At 39.1% G+C, this 14,911-nt stretch overlaps 1 protein-coding gene across 4 annotated transcripts in view; it reads right to left on the reverse strand.

Annotated features, from left to right (window-relative positions):
- gtf2h4 (general transcription factor IIH, polypeptide 4) overlaps nucleotides 1-14,891 on the reverse strand; it is a 29,983-nt gene extending 15,092 nt beyond the window's left edge. For all 4 annotated transcript variants that reach the window (XR_015863932.1, XR_015863930.1, XR_015863931.1 and 1 more), the window contains exons 1-5: nucleotides 13,666-14,891; nucleotides 13,468-13,572; nucleotides 11,475-11,606; nucleotides 9,052-9,237; nucleotides 5,275-5,383 (exon numbers count right to left, since the gene is read on the reverse strand). Coding sequence is in view for 1 of the 4 variants with exons in the window: in XM_088404337.1 (XP_088260463.1) it covers nucleotides 5,275-5,383; nucleotides 9,052-9,237; nucleotides 11,475-11,606; nucleotides 13,468-13,572; nucleotides 13,666-13,781 (648 nt within the window). In the remaining 3 variants the exon portion in view is untranslated. The remainder of the gene's footprint in view (nucleotides 1-5,274; nucleotides 5,384-9,051; nucleotides 9,238-11,474; nucleotides 11,607-13,467; nucleotides 13,573-13,665) is intronic.
- Nucleotides 14,892-14,911: the final 20 nt, after the last annotated feature.

The following is a 14,911-nucleotide window of genomic DNA, read 5'->3' on the forward strand; positions in this document are numbered from 1 at the left end:
AAGCCTCTGGTGACTTTTTTTCTGTCAAAGGTGACGGGCTGAGTTCTGATTGATGGTACGGTACTTCTGATTCCTCTGTTTCCTCTTCAAATCTGATTGAAGCGCTAATCATCTACATACACTGTTTTAGCAGGCGTTTAAATACAGTCTGACCCTGTTCAGACAAGGCCAGATTATTGACAAATTTGACGGGTTGTTGTAGTAGCAACGTTGAAAACTGGGCTTTGTCCACCACATGTAGTGTTTGACGTCATATAATTGCGACCATGTCAAAAACGCGTTTGAAAAAATTGACTCCGATGCCTGTGCACTATAATGAGACTGGGTGTGATGGGAGAGGCAGAGTGACATCTGCTTCCATTTATATCATTATACTTGATTGATCAGTTCTTGCTTGAACTGTTTGAATCTGTACTTTATGATGCACTGATAAACTCTATGTCAACAACAATGGCAAAATTCTGTGACTTTCCAAAGCCTCTGGTGACTTTTTTTCTGTCAAAGGTGACGGGCTGAGTTCTGATTGATGGTACGGTACTTCTGATTCCTCTGTTTCCTCTTCAAATCTGATTGAAGCGCTAATCATCTACGTACACTGTTTTAGCAGGCGTTTAAATACAGTCTGACCCTGTTCAGAAAAGGCCAGATTATTGACAAATTTGACGGGTTGTTGTAGTAGCAACGTTGAAAACTGGGCTTTGTCCACCACATGTAGTGTTTGACGTCATATAAAACGCGTTTGACTCCGATGCCTGTGCACTATAATGAGACTGGGTGTGATGGGAGAGGCAGAGTGACATCTGCTTCCATTTATATCATTATACTTGATTGATCAGTTCTTGCTTGAACTGTTTGAATCTGTACTTTATGATGCACTGATAAACTCTCTGTCCCCAGTTTACTGTGTTTAAAGCGTGACATGTTTTCCCTGCCCCTGCAACCTGAGTTAACATAAAGCTGTTCTGATTTAGGTTTGGCAAATAAATTATTCAATCTTTCCACATCCTCCCTGCAATGTACATACAAGTTGTTTTTCAGTGCTTTGAAGGAGCTTTTCTAACTATGTGTTAGAAGTGTACTGTCGAATGCCAGCGAGTTCTTGCTTTTCTTTTGTTTCTCCGTGATGAGGAAATAACACACACAAAATGTGTTCTTCATATTGTTAATGAAAACAAACGTACGGCAGTACTGTAGTATGGCGTTGCATAGAAGTGATGTTACAAAAAGTCAAAACTGAGCTGTACTGTACTGTATGTTTGGAGCTGAGACTGAGATACATTCTGTCAAGATCGGATAGGAAACCTATGCCCAAATGTGGTTTCAATTCATCCCGCAAAATTCTGATTGCATATGATTTGTGACTGTTCTGACTATAAACAAGCTGTCAAGTTTCAATCTGCATGAGCTAAAATTGGATTTTAGCTAGCAGTATGAACAAGGCCTAGTGTTGCAGTTTCTGTCCAAAATGAGCTGCAGGCTCAGCTATTATTCTCTCACCCGTCCTAAAGAATTTGCTATTTTAACATTTACTGAACAGGACATGACTGATTTCTATCATATGGGTCTCAACCAGTTGTCGGCAACCTGGCTTTGGAGCTGCATGTGGATCTTTAAATACTTTTAGTGCGGCTCTGCGTGGCTTGCAAAAGTAAGTAATGCTTATTTTAGACAGACTACGGAGGGTGTAACAAGTGATGCATTTGATTTATAGTCAATACAGTCTGCACGATTGGTCGATGGGTGACACCTAGGACATGTTTGGCGTGATGGGACATGAAACATGAGACAATCAGCCTGCTGTTGAGATAAAAACACATATACAGTAAACATGTGTTTTATATCTCAACATTGAACCATATTTACAATTTCATGTGTATCATGGAGAAAATTTCATTGCTTAAATTTCGGTTATAAGACAACTAACAGCCAGGCTGGCTAATGAAAGAACAGCCTGTGACTGTATTTTTTGGGGCCTGCTGCATATAAATTTACACCGATTATACTAACAGACTTTCATTTGCATTGTGTAAGCATTTAATTGAAAGTTTTTACTACATTTAATTCCTGCCTCTACTAAAAATTGAGCTTAACCTAGTGAATGATCATATTTAAATGAGTCTTGTCAGCAATGGTCAATTGTGTCTGATTAGGTCTGCCAACAAATCAAGCCAACACATTCAAGCCATTTCCTTTTTTAACTTGCCTGGGAAATGAAAGCTTGTTCATATTTCCAAGATTTTAGAAAAAATATTCAACACAAGTTTGGACACAATCATTGAAAAGCAAAAACTGCCGACTGACAGCCAATATTGATTTAAAGCAAACAGAAGTACATCCCTAGCTCTCATGGAACTAATTGAAGAAACTGTATTGATAAAAAGAAATATGCAATAGGAATATTTATAGACTTGAAGAAAGCCTTTGACACAATAAATCATCATTTATTATTAGATAAACTTGAAAGATACGGTATTAGGGGGGTAGGGCTAAAATGAATGAGAAGCTATTTGATGGGCAGGCAGCAATTTGTAAAGTTGGGTGAGTAATGGATATATTGTGTGGGGTACATCAGGGTTCAATCCTGGGCCCAAAACTGTTCATCCTCTATTTTAATGACATATGTAAAGTTTCACAGATTTTAAAATTCGTCTTATTTGCTGACGACTCTGAGATGTTTTGTTCTGGGGACATTTTGCAGCTGCTTTTAGAGATGGTCACAGCAGAAATTAATAAATTTAAAAAATGGTTTGACAAAAATAAACTATCATGGAATTTGAGCAAAACCAAAATCAAGTTTTTTTGGAAACCGCAAAATTGATACACAAGCATCAGTATTGATAGACGATATGATCATAGAAAGAGCATACGAAATAAAATTTTCTTGGTGACTAGACCACAAAATCAGCTGGAAACCCCATATTGCTTATGTAAGAGCTAAGATAGTAAGAAGTGTTTCCATTATGGGAAAATCAAAACATATTCTAGATCAAAGGGCCTTACACATGTTGTATTGTTCGCTGGTTTTACCATATCTCAATTACTGTGTGGAAATTTGGGGTAACACCTATAAAAGTAATCTACATTCTTTGACCATAATGCAGGAAAGAGCAATTAGGACAGTAAAAAATGCAGGCTATCAGGAATTTTTTAACCAAGAAATTATTTATTACCAGGGAACATACAGAGCATGTTTTTTGATACAAGGGAGGTTATAAATTGAGAGGAGAGCTCAATTTAAAGAAACTCCTTGTGCACACTACTATGAAAAGTCAATGTATTACAATCTGTGGAGTAAACTTATGTTACAGTCTGAATCTGGAACTCAAACAAAGCATTACCATGGTACAATTTAAGAAAATGTATACAAATGAAATACAGAAAAGAGGTTGGGTCTCAGGGACTATATGAGGATCATTAATTTCTTGGGCTAATTTTCTATTATCATCATTACATATATAGTGATCCCTCTACTTTGCGGTTAATGGGGGCTGTCAACCCCCGCGAAGTCTGAAACCCGCGAAGCAGGGTATCAGTTACTAGATTTCTATGTACGCCCCAATATAGACGCAGTAACCATAAACAATCGTTTTTATTTTGTATTTTTTGCGTATTTTCTTTCCTTTCTCCTATTATTTAACATTACACCATCCTTATTAACATTATATATGTATATGTATATTGTATATTCATTAAATAACTAATATTACTTAGTTTGTTGAGAATTTGTTCTCAGGACTGGTTATCTGCACCAAGACATCGGTGAAAGAGTACGCAAGTCATCACGTTGAACTGTTGAATAATAAATCAACAACAATCTTAAAGTCAGTCAACTAACATATACACACTTAATCTATGAAAACTGTATTTTTAGCCGACATTAGCGGGTTAGCAACAACTAACAACAACTACTAACTATAAAGTGCAACCTCTACACAGACAAACACATAAACAGAATAAACACTCATCAATTACTAAACATAGGCAGTAGCGTGCGTTATCAACATAAATGATAAACTATAAATATGAGCTTACGTTGTCACCACTACGTCACCGTAACGAGCCGAATGACGCAGAGAACGTAAAACAGGAAGAAAACGGAAATGCAACGCGCCCCGACATATTAAAAGTATGCATTTCAAAATAAGATAAAAAGACATCACGAACTCTAACGGTTGAAGAATTCTTAACAGTTATTAACTAAGATTACTTCGTTATTTGATTAATACAGTGCTGTATAATGTACTTTTTTGCTTTTTTCAATTTTTGTACATTTTTGCACATTTTTTTAAATGATTTTTTATTTTGAAATATTTTTTGTTTTTCCTGGAAAAAAACGAAGTACTGAGACCGCGATATCTGAGACCGGGAAGTAGGAGGGATGAATTTACATTATTACGTACATATTTCTTGTCTTACCTTGTAACAAAACTGAGAAGGAACTCGTAAAAGTGTCGCTTGGGCAGGCGACACCGGGTGTTTGTAATGATTCAATTACTATATATGATGAGCTCAATGTGGGTAGTTGGAATCCCTTGGGGCTCATTGGTAGTGCTATTTTCTGTTGTGGGGGTAGCTGCGTGATATGTTGTGGGATTTGAAGGTCTGCTCTCGTTTTGTTTGTTTGTTCTACTCAGATGGATTGAATATTATTAAATAAGAAGGGGGTAAGAGTATATGTTAACTTCTTCCTACTCCTTTTTTGGGAAGGTCAATGCTCATATTGCTATTGTTGTTGTTTTTTTTGTTAAATTATTATTATTGTTTATTCAGCAAAAAAGGCATTGTCTATTGTTTTTTAATTTTGTTTGTTTTGCTTGATTTTAAGTCCAAAAATAAAGTTTTTCATATCATATCATATATCATGTTGAATTCTTTCACCTTCTATTGTGTGATGTGTCAGGGACTACATTTAATTCCTGCCTCTACTGAAAGTTGAGCGTAACCTAGTGAATGAATATATTTAAATGAGTCTTGTCAGCAATGGTTAATTGTGTCTATTTGGGTTTGCCGACAAATCAAGGCTACACATTCAAGCCATTTCCTTTTTTAACTTGCCTAGGAAATGAAAGTGTGTTCATATTGAATTATTTCACCTGATATTGTGTGATGTGAGTGTCAGGTAGCCCGTTTTGTGACTGATCATTAGAATGCAAGTCATTTATATCAGCCAGGTCTTGTAAACCTCATAATATTGCAGTGCCATCTTCACCTCAGCTCATCCAGCTCATCTAAATCTTAAAGTCCTAAAGGTCAGCATGGACGTTGGAAGGGTACCTGAGCAGTTTTGAGGTATTGCAGGGTGAAATACCACAACTGAGAGGCTGTGTCAAGCAGGAGAAACTGGAAGCCAGCAGAGGTGATGGAGGGGGGCTCTCCTGCCTCACTGTGAAACATAGAAGCCCGTGACACAATTGCCACATACAGTATAAGGTTGTCACACAATTGATTAAGTTAACTCATTCACTCCCATTGACAGCTACATAAGTCAAAAATCCATTTTAACTGAACTAACAGGATAGAGTTAAGGGAGAGACCAGGCAAAGGACACTCAGAAACTGTCATGAGGAAATGGCTCAATCCCAACTTTTTTTTTTTTCCAACTTTATTTAACCAGGAAAAAAATCAATTGAGATTTACACCTCCTTTGCAAGGATGTCCTAGAGAAGAGTTTACAGAAAGCAGAATTTAACAAAAGTTCAGAAGGATGGGAAAGAGGAAGTACAGTGGGCCCCCGGTTTACGAGATTAATCGGTTCCGCGGTTGGGATCGTAACGGGAATTCGCCGTATGGCGGGCACACCAAATCTATGTTAAATAGCTAATGCACGTAAATCCCCAGGTTAAAAACATTGAAATTTTATATACATATTAAATATTGGTATCAAAATAGTAGACGCGGGTATAGACGTATGAGCACGGACACATCCAACACAGCGGTCACGCACGCACACTGACCGCCATGTTGGATGTGTCATAAGGCAAAAGAAATGGTGTAAAGAGGGCACAAAAAAACACCGCGGTCCACGTTATAAGGTGAAAAAAAACGGGGCTTCACTGTATAAGAAAAAAAAGAAGAAAATTAAAATAATGATAATAATAATAATAATAATATGGGAAATAAAGAAATAATTATGACTTTAAAAAATTTTAATAAAAGAAGCAATTCAGTCAATTATTTAAAAGAACATCTAGTGACAAGGAGATTGGAAAAAGCAAATTTGAGATTACCAAAAGGTTTGAGAGATCTTAGTTTCAAGTGGGCTTGCAGATCGTTCCAAGCCCATGGACCAAAATTGGACAGACCTAGGATCGAGTGACAATGTCTGGTTTCTTGAGGTGACATTATCCAATTTGCATATCCAACTCAAACCCAAAAGCAGATCCATGCGTGCAAAGGAAGATTCGTGCAACTAAAGGAGAGATTCTCACACGTGTCTCATGAGAGTCGTACTCATACGAGTGGTAAAACAGATACAAATTTGAAAACACAAATACAAATCTGAAAACACGGATACAAATCTGAAAACACTAATACAAATCTGAAAACACGGATACAATTTTGAAAACACGAATACAAATTTGAAAACACGAATACGTCTTTTTGATAGCCATCTTACTCCATAGATCCATGCATTCAAAGGCAGATCCATGCGTCCGAAGGAAGATTCACGTAACGTGTCTCGCGAGTCGTACTCATACAAGTGGTAAAACACGGATACAAATCTGAAAACACGGATACAAATCTGAAAACGCGGATACAAATCTGACAACACGCATATGTATTTGAAAACAAGGATACGCCTTTTTGACAGTGATCTTACTCCATACACAGAAGGCTCTGGAAATAAATTGTCTTGTATAACAGCAGAGCTGAGAACCGGTGGGGTAGTTGTTAAATGAGAAGTAATGCTGCCAACAGGTCTAAGTGTAATTAAATTGCAAGAGTTATTATGATTTGCAACAAGGACGGGTGCTTTGTGCGGTCTAATTGTCACTCGTACTGGGATGTTTTTAGATGTTGGGGGGCTAGTGCAGTGGTGGGCGGGGCTGTGTGGGGCTACTGTTAGTCACGGACATGAACTAAGGGCCTGTTCAATATTAGAAGTTAGGAGGCGGGAGTCATCAAGGTTGGGGTGCAAACCATCTCTTTGAAAAAGATAAGTTGAAGTTGTTAAGGGAGTAAAAGGGATTCTCTGAGATGTACAGAAGCCTTTTAACCAGATATGGAATTGGCGGAGACAACTAAATTTCTCATCACCGAAGCATGGCGAGGGCAATCGGCCGGAAACCCTCAATTTTTTACCGGTCTACATCAGCGTGTCTAGAAGGCTGATGAAGTCCTTTTTGAGGGCTTCTGACTGTTAAAACTTAATGTCATTTACACCGACTTCCAAAACCAATGTGGCAGCGCTTGTGTACAGGGAACTTGCAATGAAGCGATTTTGATATGATTCACCGTAGCACCAGGGTGAGAGAAAGTCCTGCCGTCACGAAGTGCCACATGTCTAACCAGCGTTGTGCTGATCACCAGCAGAGACGGGGGGGAGACGTTTTATAGTGGTGATGCACAAGGGATACCCGGGTTGACTTGTGTAGTCGTGTGTGTAGAGAAACTGGTCTCTTTTTTTGTTTTGTTTTTTGCTGTGGTGGTAGGGATATTTGGGGGGGGGGGTATATTTGATGAATTGTGAAACTTATGCAGAGCAGGCGTAAACACAGGTTGGAATTGTCTGCGTGACTTAGTGCAGGGCGAACTGTTAATATCGGGGGGAGCCTGTGACCTGTCTTCCAAATGAGGGGAAATCAGTTACGCTGAGGACGTAATATTATTTTTAATCTGAACATTATAGTGGTGAGGCGCAGGTACATGGGGGGGTGGATCTTATCCTATTTTTGGCTCAGACACGAGTCCAGAGTGGGAAGAAGTGGAACTAGCAGAAGCTTGGGGGGTTTGCTAGCAGAGGTGCATAAGTAACTGAATGGCGAGTGATGGCACCAGGCTTGCTCGTTGAAGGCAGTGTGCGGCCTCATTGCAGGCGGGAGAAGGAATGCTGGGCTCGGGTACAGGAGTGTGGATATTCTTTTCTCAAGTTCGGATATAGTGCTAGCCAGACAGATACAGCTGGGACAGTCATGGGAGGACGCAGAGGTAAGAGGAGCCATTTCTGTACAGTGCTGAGAGCTGAAGACAGAAAACAACTGTGGCCCGTAGTGTGTCTCGTATTTGAGATATTGTGGTGTTGTTGTCGTTGAAGAGCAATGCTGACACAAAGCAAAACTTACACGCCAGGGACCCACAACGGTAGCCCAGTACGTCAGGAACACCCACTAAATCACCAGATAGTAAAGGACAGAAATGTCAGAAGCAAGAAATAAAACTTACCAGCAGAGGCCCAGAAACTGGGCCTTCTGCGGTGGGAACACGTCCAATGAGATGTATTGATTCTAGCAGTTTTTCCAGATTTAAAAAGAAAAAAAAAGATGTAGAGGCTAAAACACAGGGGAAGGGTCTGAAATAAAGCTTTAGGGATCAAAAGGGATTTAAAATGGAAAAAGAAATAAAACTAGATGATAAAAAGATGTGGAAAAAAACTCAGCAAACAAGACTGTGGTCAACAAAACGCCACGCATGCACACATGGTATTATGAATTCGGCCATACCCCATCCTCTATGCCTAGTCTGAACTTCTTCGAACACAGGCACCTTCCCTGCTCAAGAGTTGACATTCCACATAATTACAGCCGGCTTCTGCAGGCAGAAATCGGACCACCAAGGTCCCTTCTTCAAAGCTGTAGACTCGACACCTGTCTCTTGACTCGGCCTTTTCCCCTTCCCAAAGACTTACTCAGGAGATTTTCGCACTCAACTGACCGAACAACAATGTTGGGGTGTAAGGTAATGTACATAAGTGTGTGTGTGTGTGTGTGTGTGTGTGTGTGTGTGTGTATATCTGCGCGCGAGCGGACTCACACGTATTTCAAAAATATTTACACTTTTCACTTGAAATACTCACTCCTTGGATTCTTCTTTGTCAAAAAGCTATTAACCTACCTTTTCATGAGGCCTGCTTGAATCAGCAGCTGAGCCAGGTCCTGACTGACCGCAGCACTTGGAGAACCCACCATGAAGTGCAGGATGACCTCCCAGCGCTCCATGGCATAACGATCCAAACTCTCAATGTCACGAGCATGACGGTCAGGACCCAGGTTGCTGCCTTCGTCTGTCCATGCTTGACCCCTGTGCAATGACACACACTTTAGAGTACAGTAATCTCTAAATTGTCTTGGTTACTGGAGACCGGAACAGCATCCCCACCGCCGTAATAGGTGGAAAACCACAAAGTAGCGTCACCCCCAAACAATGGAATTTTCATGCATGTGTATGTAGGTACCTGATTTTTTTTTTTTTTATGTGGAAAATATTAATACTTTAGATAAGACAAATACCACTGTACTAAAAATATTTACTTAAATCTTAAACCTCATACAGCACCATCCCTTTGGCTGTAGTCTTACAGAGAGGCGCAGTTGTATAAGCAGTGGGTGCCCTGAAGTCTAATAAGAAGTGAAGCCTGTAGCTGACCAACATGATAACAATCAGAGTTTACACTTGAAATTCCAATTTATTACAACATCTAGGTAAGAGATTTACAAGCGCTCCAGTGCAACGCACAATTTCCTCTTCTCCCTTTGTTTCTACAGCGTGTGTGAGTTTTGTGAAAGAGACGGGTATTCCTACAAGACACGTGATTAGCTCCCAGCGCAACCATCAACCAATCAAGCCAGTTGTAATCTATTCCTACCCCGGAGTTGTATCTTCTCCTTCTCCTTGTTATTCAGAGACCTCAGCAAATTATAACTTGTTTAATATAAAAATATTCAGTTTTGATTAACATTTTTTGTATACCAAAGTAATTCCATTCATTCTTTCCATAATGTCAATGTCTCCTACAAGTTACATTTTTCTTTAAATGATGAAAATACACTGCACACAATGTTTTGTTTTTTTCCCCAGAAGTGAGGCAAGACATTCCAAGGAAGCGTAGCAGTGACAAATGACACGTGACTGGAGCTTAGTGCTTAACATTAAAAAATCTGATTTGGGGAGGAAAACAGGAAGGCATTTGAAAGAATGGCATAGGGCGGAACAATTTTAGTAAAAAATGTAATTGCAATTTTAAACAATTCGCGATTTTTTTAAACAAACCGAGCTTCAGTGCAATAATCACAGCATACATTCAAAACAACATTTAAAAACATGACAGAAAATTTCATCATATTATGAAAACATTTGAAGCTATTGCTACAATAATGCAAGGACACCAAAGAGGTCTGTGAGCAAGGCAAACCTTTTTATTTTTATAAGTAAGGCAAGAACTACTGTACTACTTGGCATCATGAATAAATACGCAATCATGTGAATAGTGTATGTAAAAAAAAAATATTATTCTAATTATTTCATTATTTTTCTCCATATATAATTGCTTTAGACATAAGTGCGTTCATACATATGCATTAAATAAACCTTTTGGTGTTAAAAGAAATGGTGAGAGCTAAATTGGAAAAAAAAACATACTGTTAGTATTTATGAATGCACAATATGAATGTGAAAAGATAAATACAGCATTTTCTGGTAAAAGGGGTCAGAAAGTATCATTCTTCTTGTTTTCATTAAAATGTAGCATTTTTATGTGAACATGCCTGCTATTTCTTTTGTCATAAAATTGATTTGACAGTCAAAGTGAGCAAAGCTAAATCGTTTGAAATAATCAGAAATTTGATACTAATTATTGTGATAATTTCAAAACTCTGTCATGACTGAGGTCATGTTCATGCACTTGCTAAATTGCTGAATTCTAATGTAGTCGTCTTGTTTTATGACTTGATCTGTATTAATTGAGGTAGAAAATTTGTTGTTCAAAGCTGTTGGCTCTCCATGTGAACTTGGTTCTAGCCAGATTTCTGTGAAAAGACCATTGTACACCGATTTTGATTAAAGTATTTTCTGAATAACTTAGGTAGAAAGGGTCATGTTTTGTTTTCATCCCCAAAAGATTATTCACCTGATGCAGTTTGTTTTGTTCCTGGAGTGCATGGACATATAACGTATTTGAAGTTGGTGCTGCTACTTTAGCACCGACCAAGTGAATAAATGACTTGTGCAGGTAATAGCCATAGAGTGACGAAAAACAAAATGCTTTTATTATTTTTTTACCAGTTCAGAGCTGGTTTTTGTGACCTGTAGCATGTGGCAAGCTCGGAGGATAAAAGCCTTTAAAAGCAAACACGATCACGAAATTATGCCGTTGGTGGTCATGATTTTTGTCTCAAAACATTATGCTGCGCAGCCCTTGCAGCGGCAACGAGGATTTTACAGCGGGCCATTGCTGCAAAATGAATGTAGCAGAAACGCTGCTGCATTCGAGGGTACTTCCCTCCCTTAACTTTTAAGTTATAAATAGAGAGCAGACGTACCCGCCAAGCAGTGCTTTCCTCAGGTTGTCTTTGAACACAGGATTCAGGGTATGTCCCTGTAGACCACCCTGGAGCTGCTGACTGTGCCAAAGGCGGAGTCCTGCCAGCACTGAGACGCAATCATCATGATTCCTTTGTTGCAGACATGCAGAGATTCCATTGTAAATGTTAATTTATCAAAAATAAGCCAATAAGATGTGAAAAGAAAATTTGATTTGTCTACACCGAGTGAAAAGCATAAGTTCATACCAGTGCCTTAAGGCCTTAAAGCTTTTGTAAAACGTTAATTATTCATCCATCCATTTTCTGTAGCCACTTATCCTCACAAGGGTCGCATTGCAATCAAAATGTCAACGTTGATTAAAGCAAATTTATTAATACTAGTACTTGAAATCAAAATGGACTAAAAGTGATTGTCTAATGCATAAAGGGGTTTGTGTGTCACGATGATTCTAAGACCTAAGTTGTCTGGGGCTTTATGCCCCTTGGCAGAGTCACCCATGGCAAACAGCTCCTAGGGGAAGGACCAGACTAAGCACGGCTCACGACCCTTTATGATAAATAAACTGTTGGATCTCGGTTTTCCCTTGCCCGGACGTGGGTCACCGGAGCCCCCCTTTGGAGTCAGGCCTGGAGGTGGGGCTCGCTAGCGAGCGTCAGGTGGACGGACCTGTATCTATGGAGCTCAACGGTGCATAGCCCGAAAAGGTAAAGTGTCTTGAGAGCTGGGCAGCAGTCCAATCCCTGGCTGCTGAAGCTAGCTCAAGGGACATGGAATGTCACCTGACTGCGGCAGAGCTGTGGTTGGGACTGACCTGAGACAAGGGAGACCACGGAGGGCTGACGGGCAGTGCTCGTGTGGCTTCACGGAGGGAGTGTCACATTCTCAGTCGGAAAAATCTGAGTCGTGAAACACGTGCGGTGGCAAAATAGTGGGATATGGGAGCTCGGATGCATCAAAGGGGAACACGAAAGCCTGAGCTGGTGTGCGAGGAAGAAAAGCTCAGACTAGACAGTCGGATACTCCACATAGTTTGAGTTCTGGTATGAGTCCTCTCTTCCACTCTGGAGTTGCCCACGGTGAGAAGTGCAGAGCAGGTGTGGGCATACTTATTGAAGCCTCATCTTGGTGCTTGTACGTTGGATGAGAAGGTAGCATTGCGCCACCTTCTGATAGGGGGCCAGGTCATGACTGTTGTTTGTACCTATGCACTGAGCACTCACGAAGTAAAGTCATTGCTGTGATTTCTTCACCACTGCTATTGTGTTATGGTACAGAAGAGATAGAGAATAGAATCAGCGAAAATGGGCTATTTATTTTATATATTATATACTGTTATATTATTAATACGCACCAAACGAAGCAATTATGGCCCTGGGAGTTCAAGTATCTCTGGGTTTTGTGGAGTGAGACATCCGACTGGCAGATCAGTGCTGCATCTGCTGTAGCGCTCACTCTGTATAGGTCGTCACGTCAGGTGAGAAAAGAGCTGAGCTCAAAGGTGAAACGCGCTATTAACGGTCGATCTATGTTCCTACCCTCACCTATGGTCATGAGCGACGGGTCTAGACCAAAAGAAAAGGATGCCAAAACCTGTTTTTTCTGAAGGGTGTTCGGGCTCTCCTTTAGAAATAGCATGAGAAGCTCAGTCATCAGAGTAGAGCCACTACTCCTCTGTATTAAGAACTGAGGTGGATCCCCAAAGAAGCGAGAAGAAGTGGCTGGAGAGAGGCAAGGCTGGACCTCCCTCTCAAAGCTACCTTAATAGATGGATGGAGGTTATAGACAGATGGTGCATGTGGTGCCTTTTTGTCCCTGCCTGAACCTATGCATTGATATAAAGTTTATATCAATACTCCTTCAATATATTAATTCAGCAGTAATGTGTCAGCATTGTAGTCTAGTTCCAATATTAGTTTGCACATTTGCAAACGTAAAAATTGCCAAACTCTAATTATGATCATAAATGCCGATGAAAAATTAGTAACTCACTTCTGGCTTTCTTTATTCACCCATAATGCCACTGCTGCTTGAGGAAGAGGCTGATCCAGAAACAGCATGCGCATGACATAGCTTTTGGCCAGGGAGGGAAGCTCCCTGCGGAATTTTCACAACATCATAGTGTTAAAACAATAAATGACAATAACGATGATGACGTTTTCATTTTAATAGTAATATTAGTAACCTTACCTGTAGACAGCTAGACATGTTGCAGGATGATTATATAGTCGGTCTAAAATCTCTGGGCTAAGCTCTCTTAGGTATTCATGCAAATTTTTGCACTGCAGCTGGACTCGGAGCTTCATTTTCTAAAATGTATCTTCTTTAAAAAAAGGCATATAAATATCTACACGCTACGCAAAATAATAGTCATAAAAGTTAAAACAAATAGCTGTAGTAGCTCGTCGGAACCGATGTGTAAGAAAACCTTAGCTTTGTTATATTGATAACCTAGTCTGGTTTTCATCAATTCCTTATTATAAAATTACAAAACAAAGCAATGGCCTGATTGGTCCCATCTGGCTTGACTTGTCAGTGCAAATGCAAACTGCAACACCGGGTCATGTGACATTCCCTGTGTGCGTTTATTGGTAGGGAACCCTTCTTCTCGATCACTAAATGGGGTTGTTGTAATTGAAGAACGCAATACTGCCATTTAGAGGCAAATTTAATGACTGCACGGGAAACGTTAAAACAATGTTCAGATTTAGTAGAGGGGTCTGATTGCAGGCTGCAGGACGAGGAGTATAGTCCAAAAAAAAAAAAAAAAAAAAAGGCACCAAAAGAACTACACTCCCCTGTGCCGACATGTACATAAAGCTTGATTAGAGGGTGAAATGATGCGTCTAACTTTAATGTCGTAATTACTGTATATCATATTAACATATATCCAATACAGTGAAATAGAACTATAAAATGTTAAGCGTTAAAAAAATAAAAGGTCTAGGCTTAGCTCCAAGTTTTGATGTTATTACTGCAATGGCTGTTGTAATATTGATTTGACTGTTGTAATATTGATATGAAATTATTAAAAAATAATACCGATGTATTATAGAGTGAAAAATGCCTCCAACTTTTATGTTAAAAAAAATCCAATACGTGATCTATTAAAAAATAAATGGTCGACAGACTGTTGTAATATTCATACAGTAGTAAAAAATGTATGGAAAATAACCTTTTGCAAACATTTGTTATATGTCCTTTACAACTGTTTTTTTCTTCGATCAAAATGAAAATGGCAAAAGTCATTCTAAAATATATAAGTTTAAATCTAAAGTGGAGACCAATAAATAAATAATAAATAAATAAATAATAGGAAATAAAAAAAATAGAAAGATTATATTCACATTCACATACTAAATCATTTGAGAACTTCACTTTTAAGAAGTGTCATATAAGTGAAAATCTATATGGTTTCAATTAGAACTAGAAAATG

The sequence above is a fragment of the Hippichthys cyanospilos genome, chromosome 21 (assembly GCF_059441005.1).
Source record: "Hippichthys cyanospilos isolate Australia breed blue-spotted pipefish chromosome 21, RoL_Hcya_1.0, whole genome shotgun sequence".
NCBI classification, from domain to species: domain Eukaryota; kingdom Metazoa; phylum Chordata; class Actinopteri; order Syngnathiformes; family Syngnathidae; genus Hippichthys; species Hippichthys cyanospilos.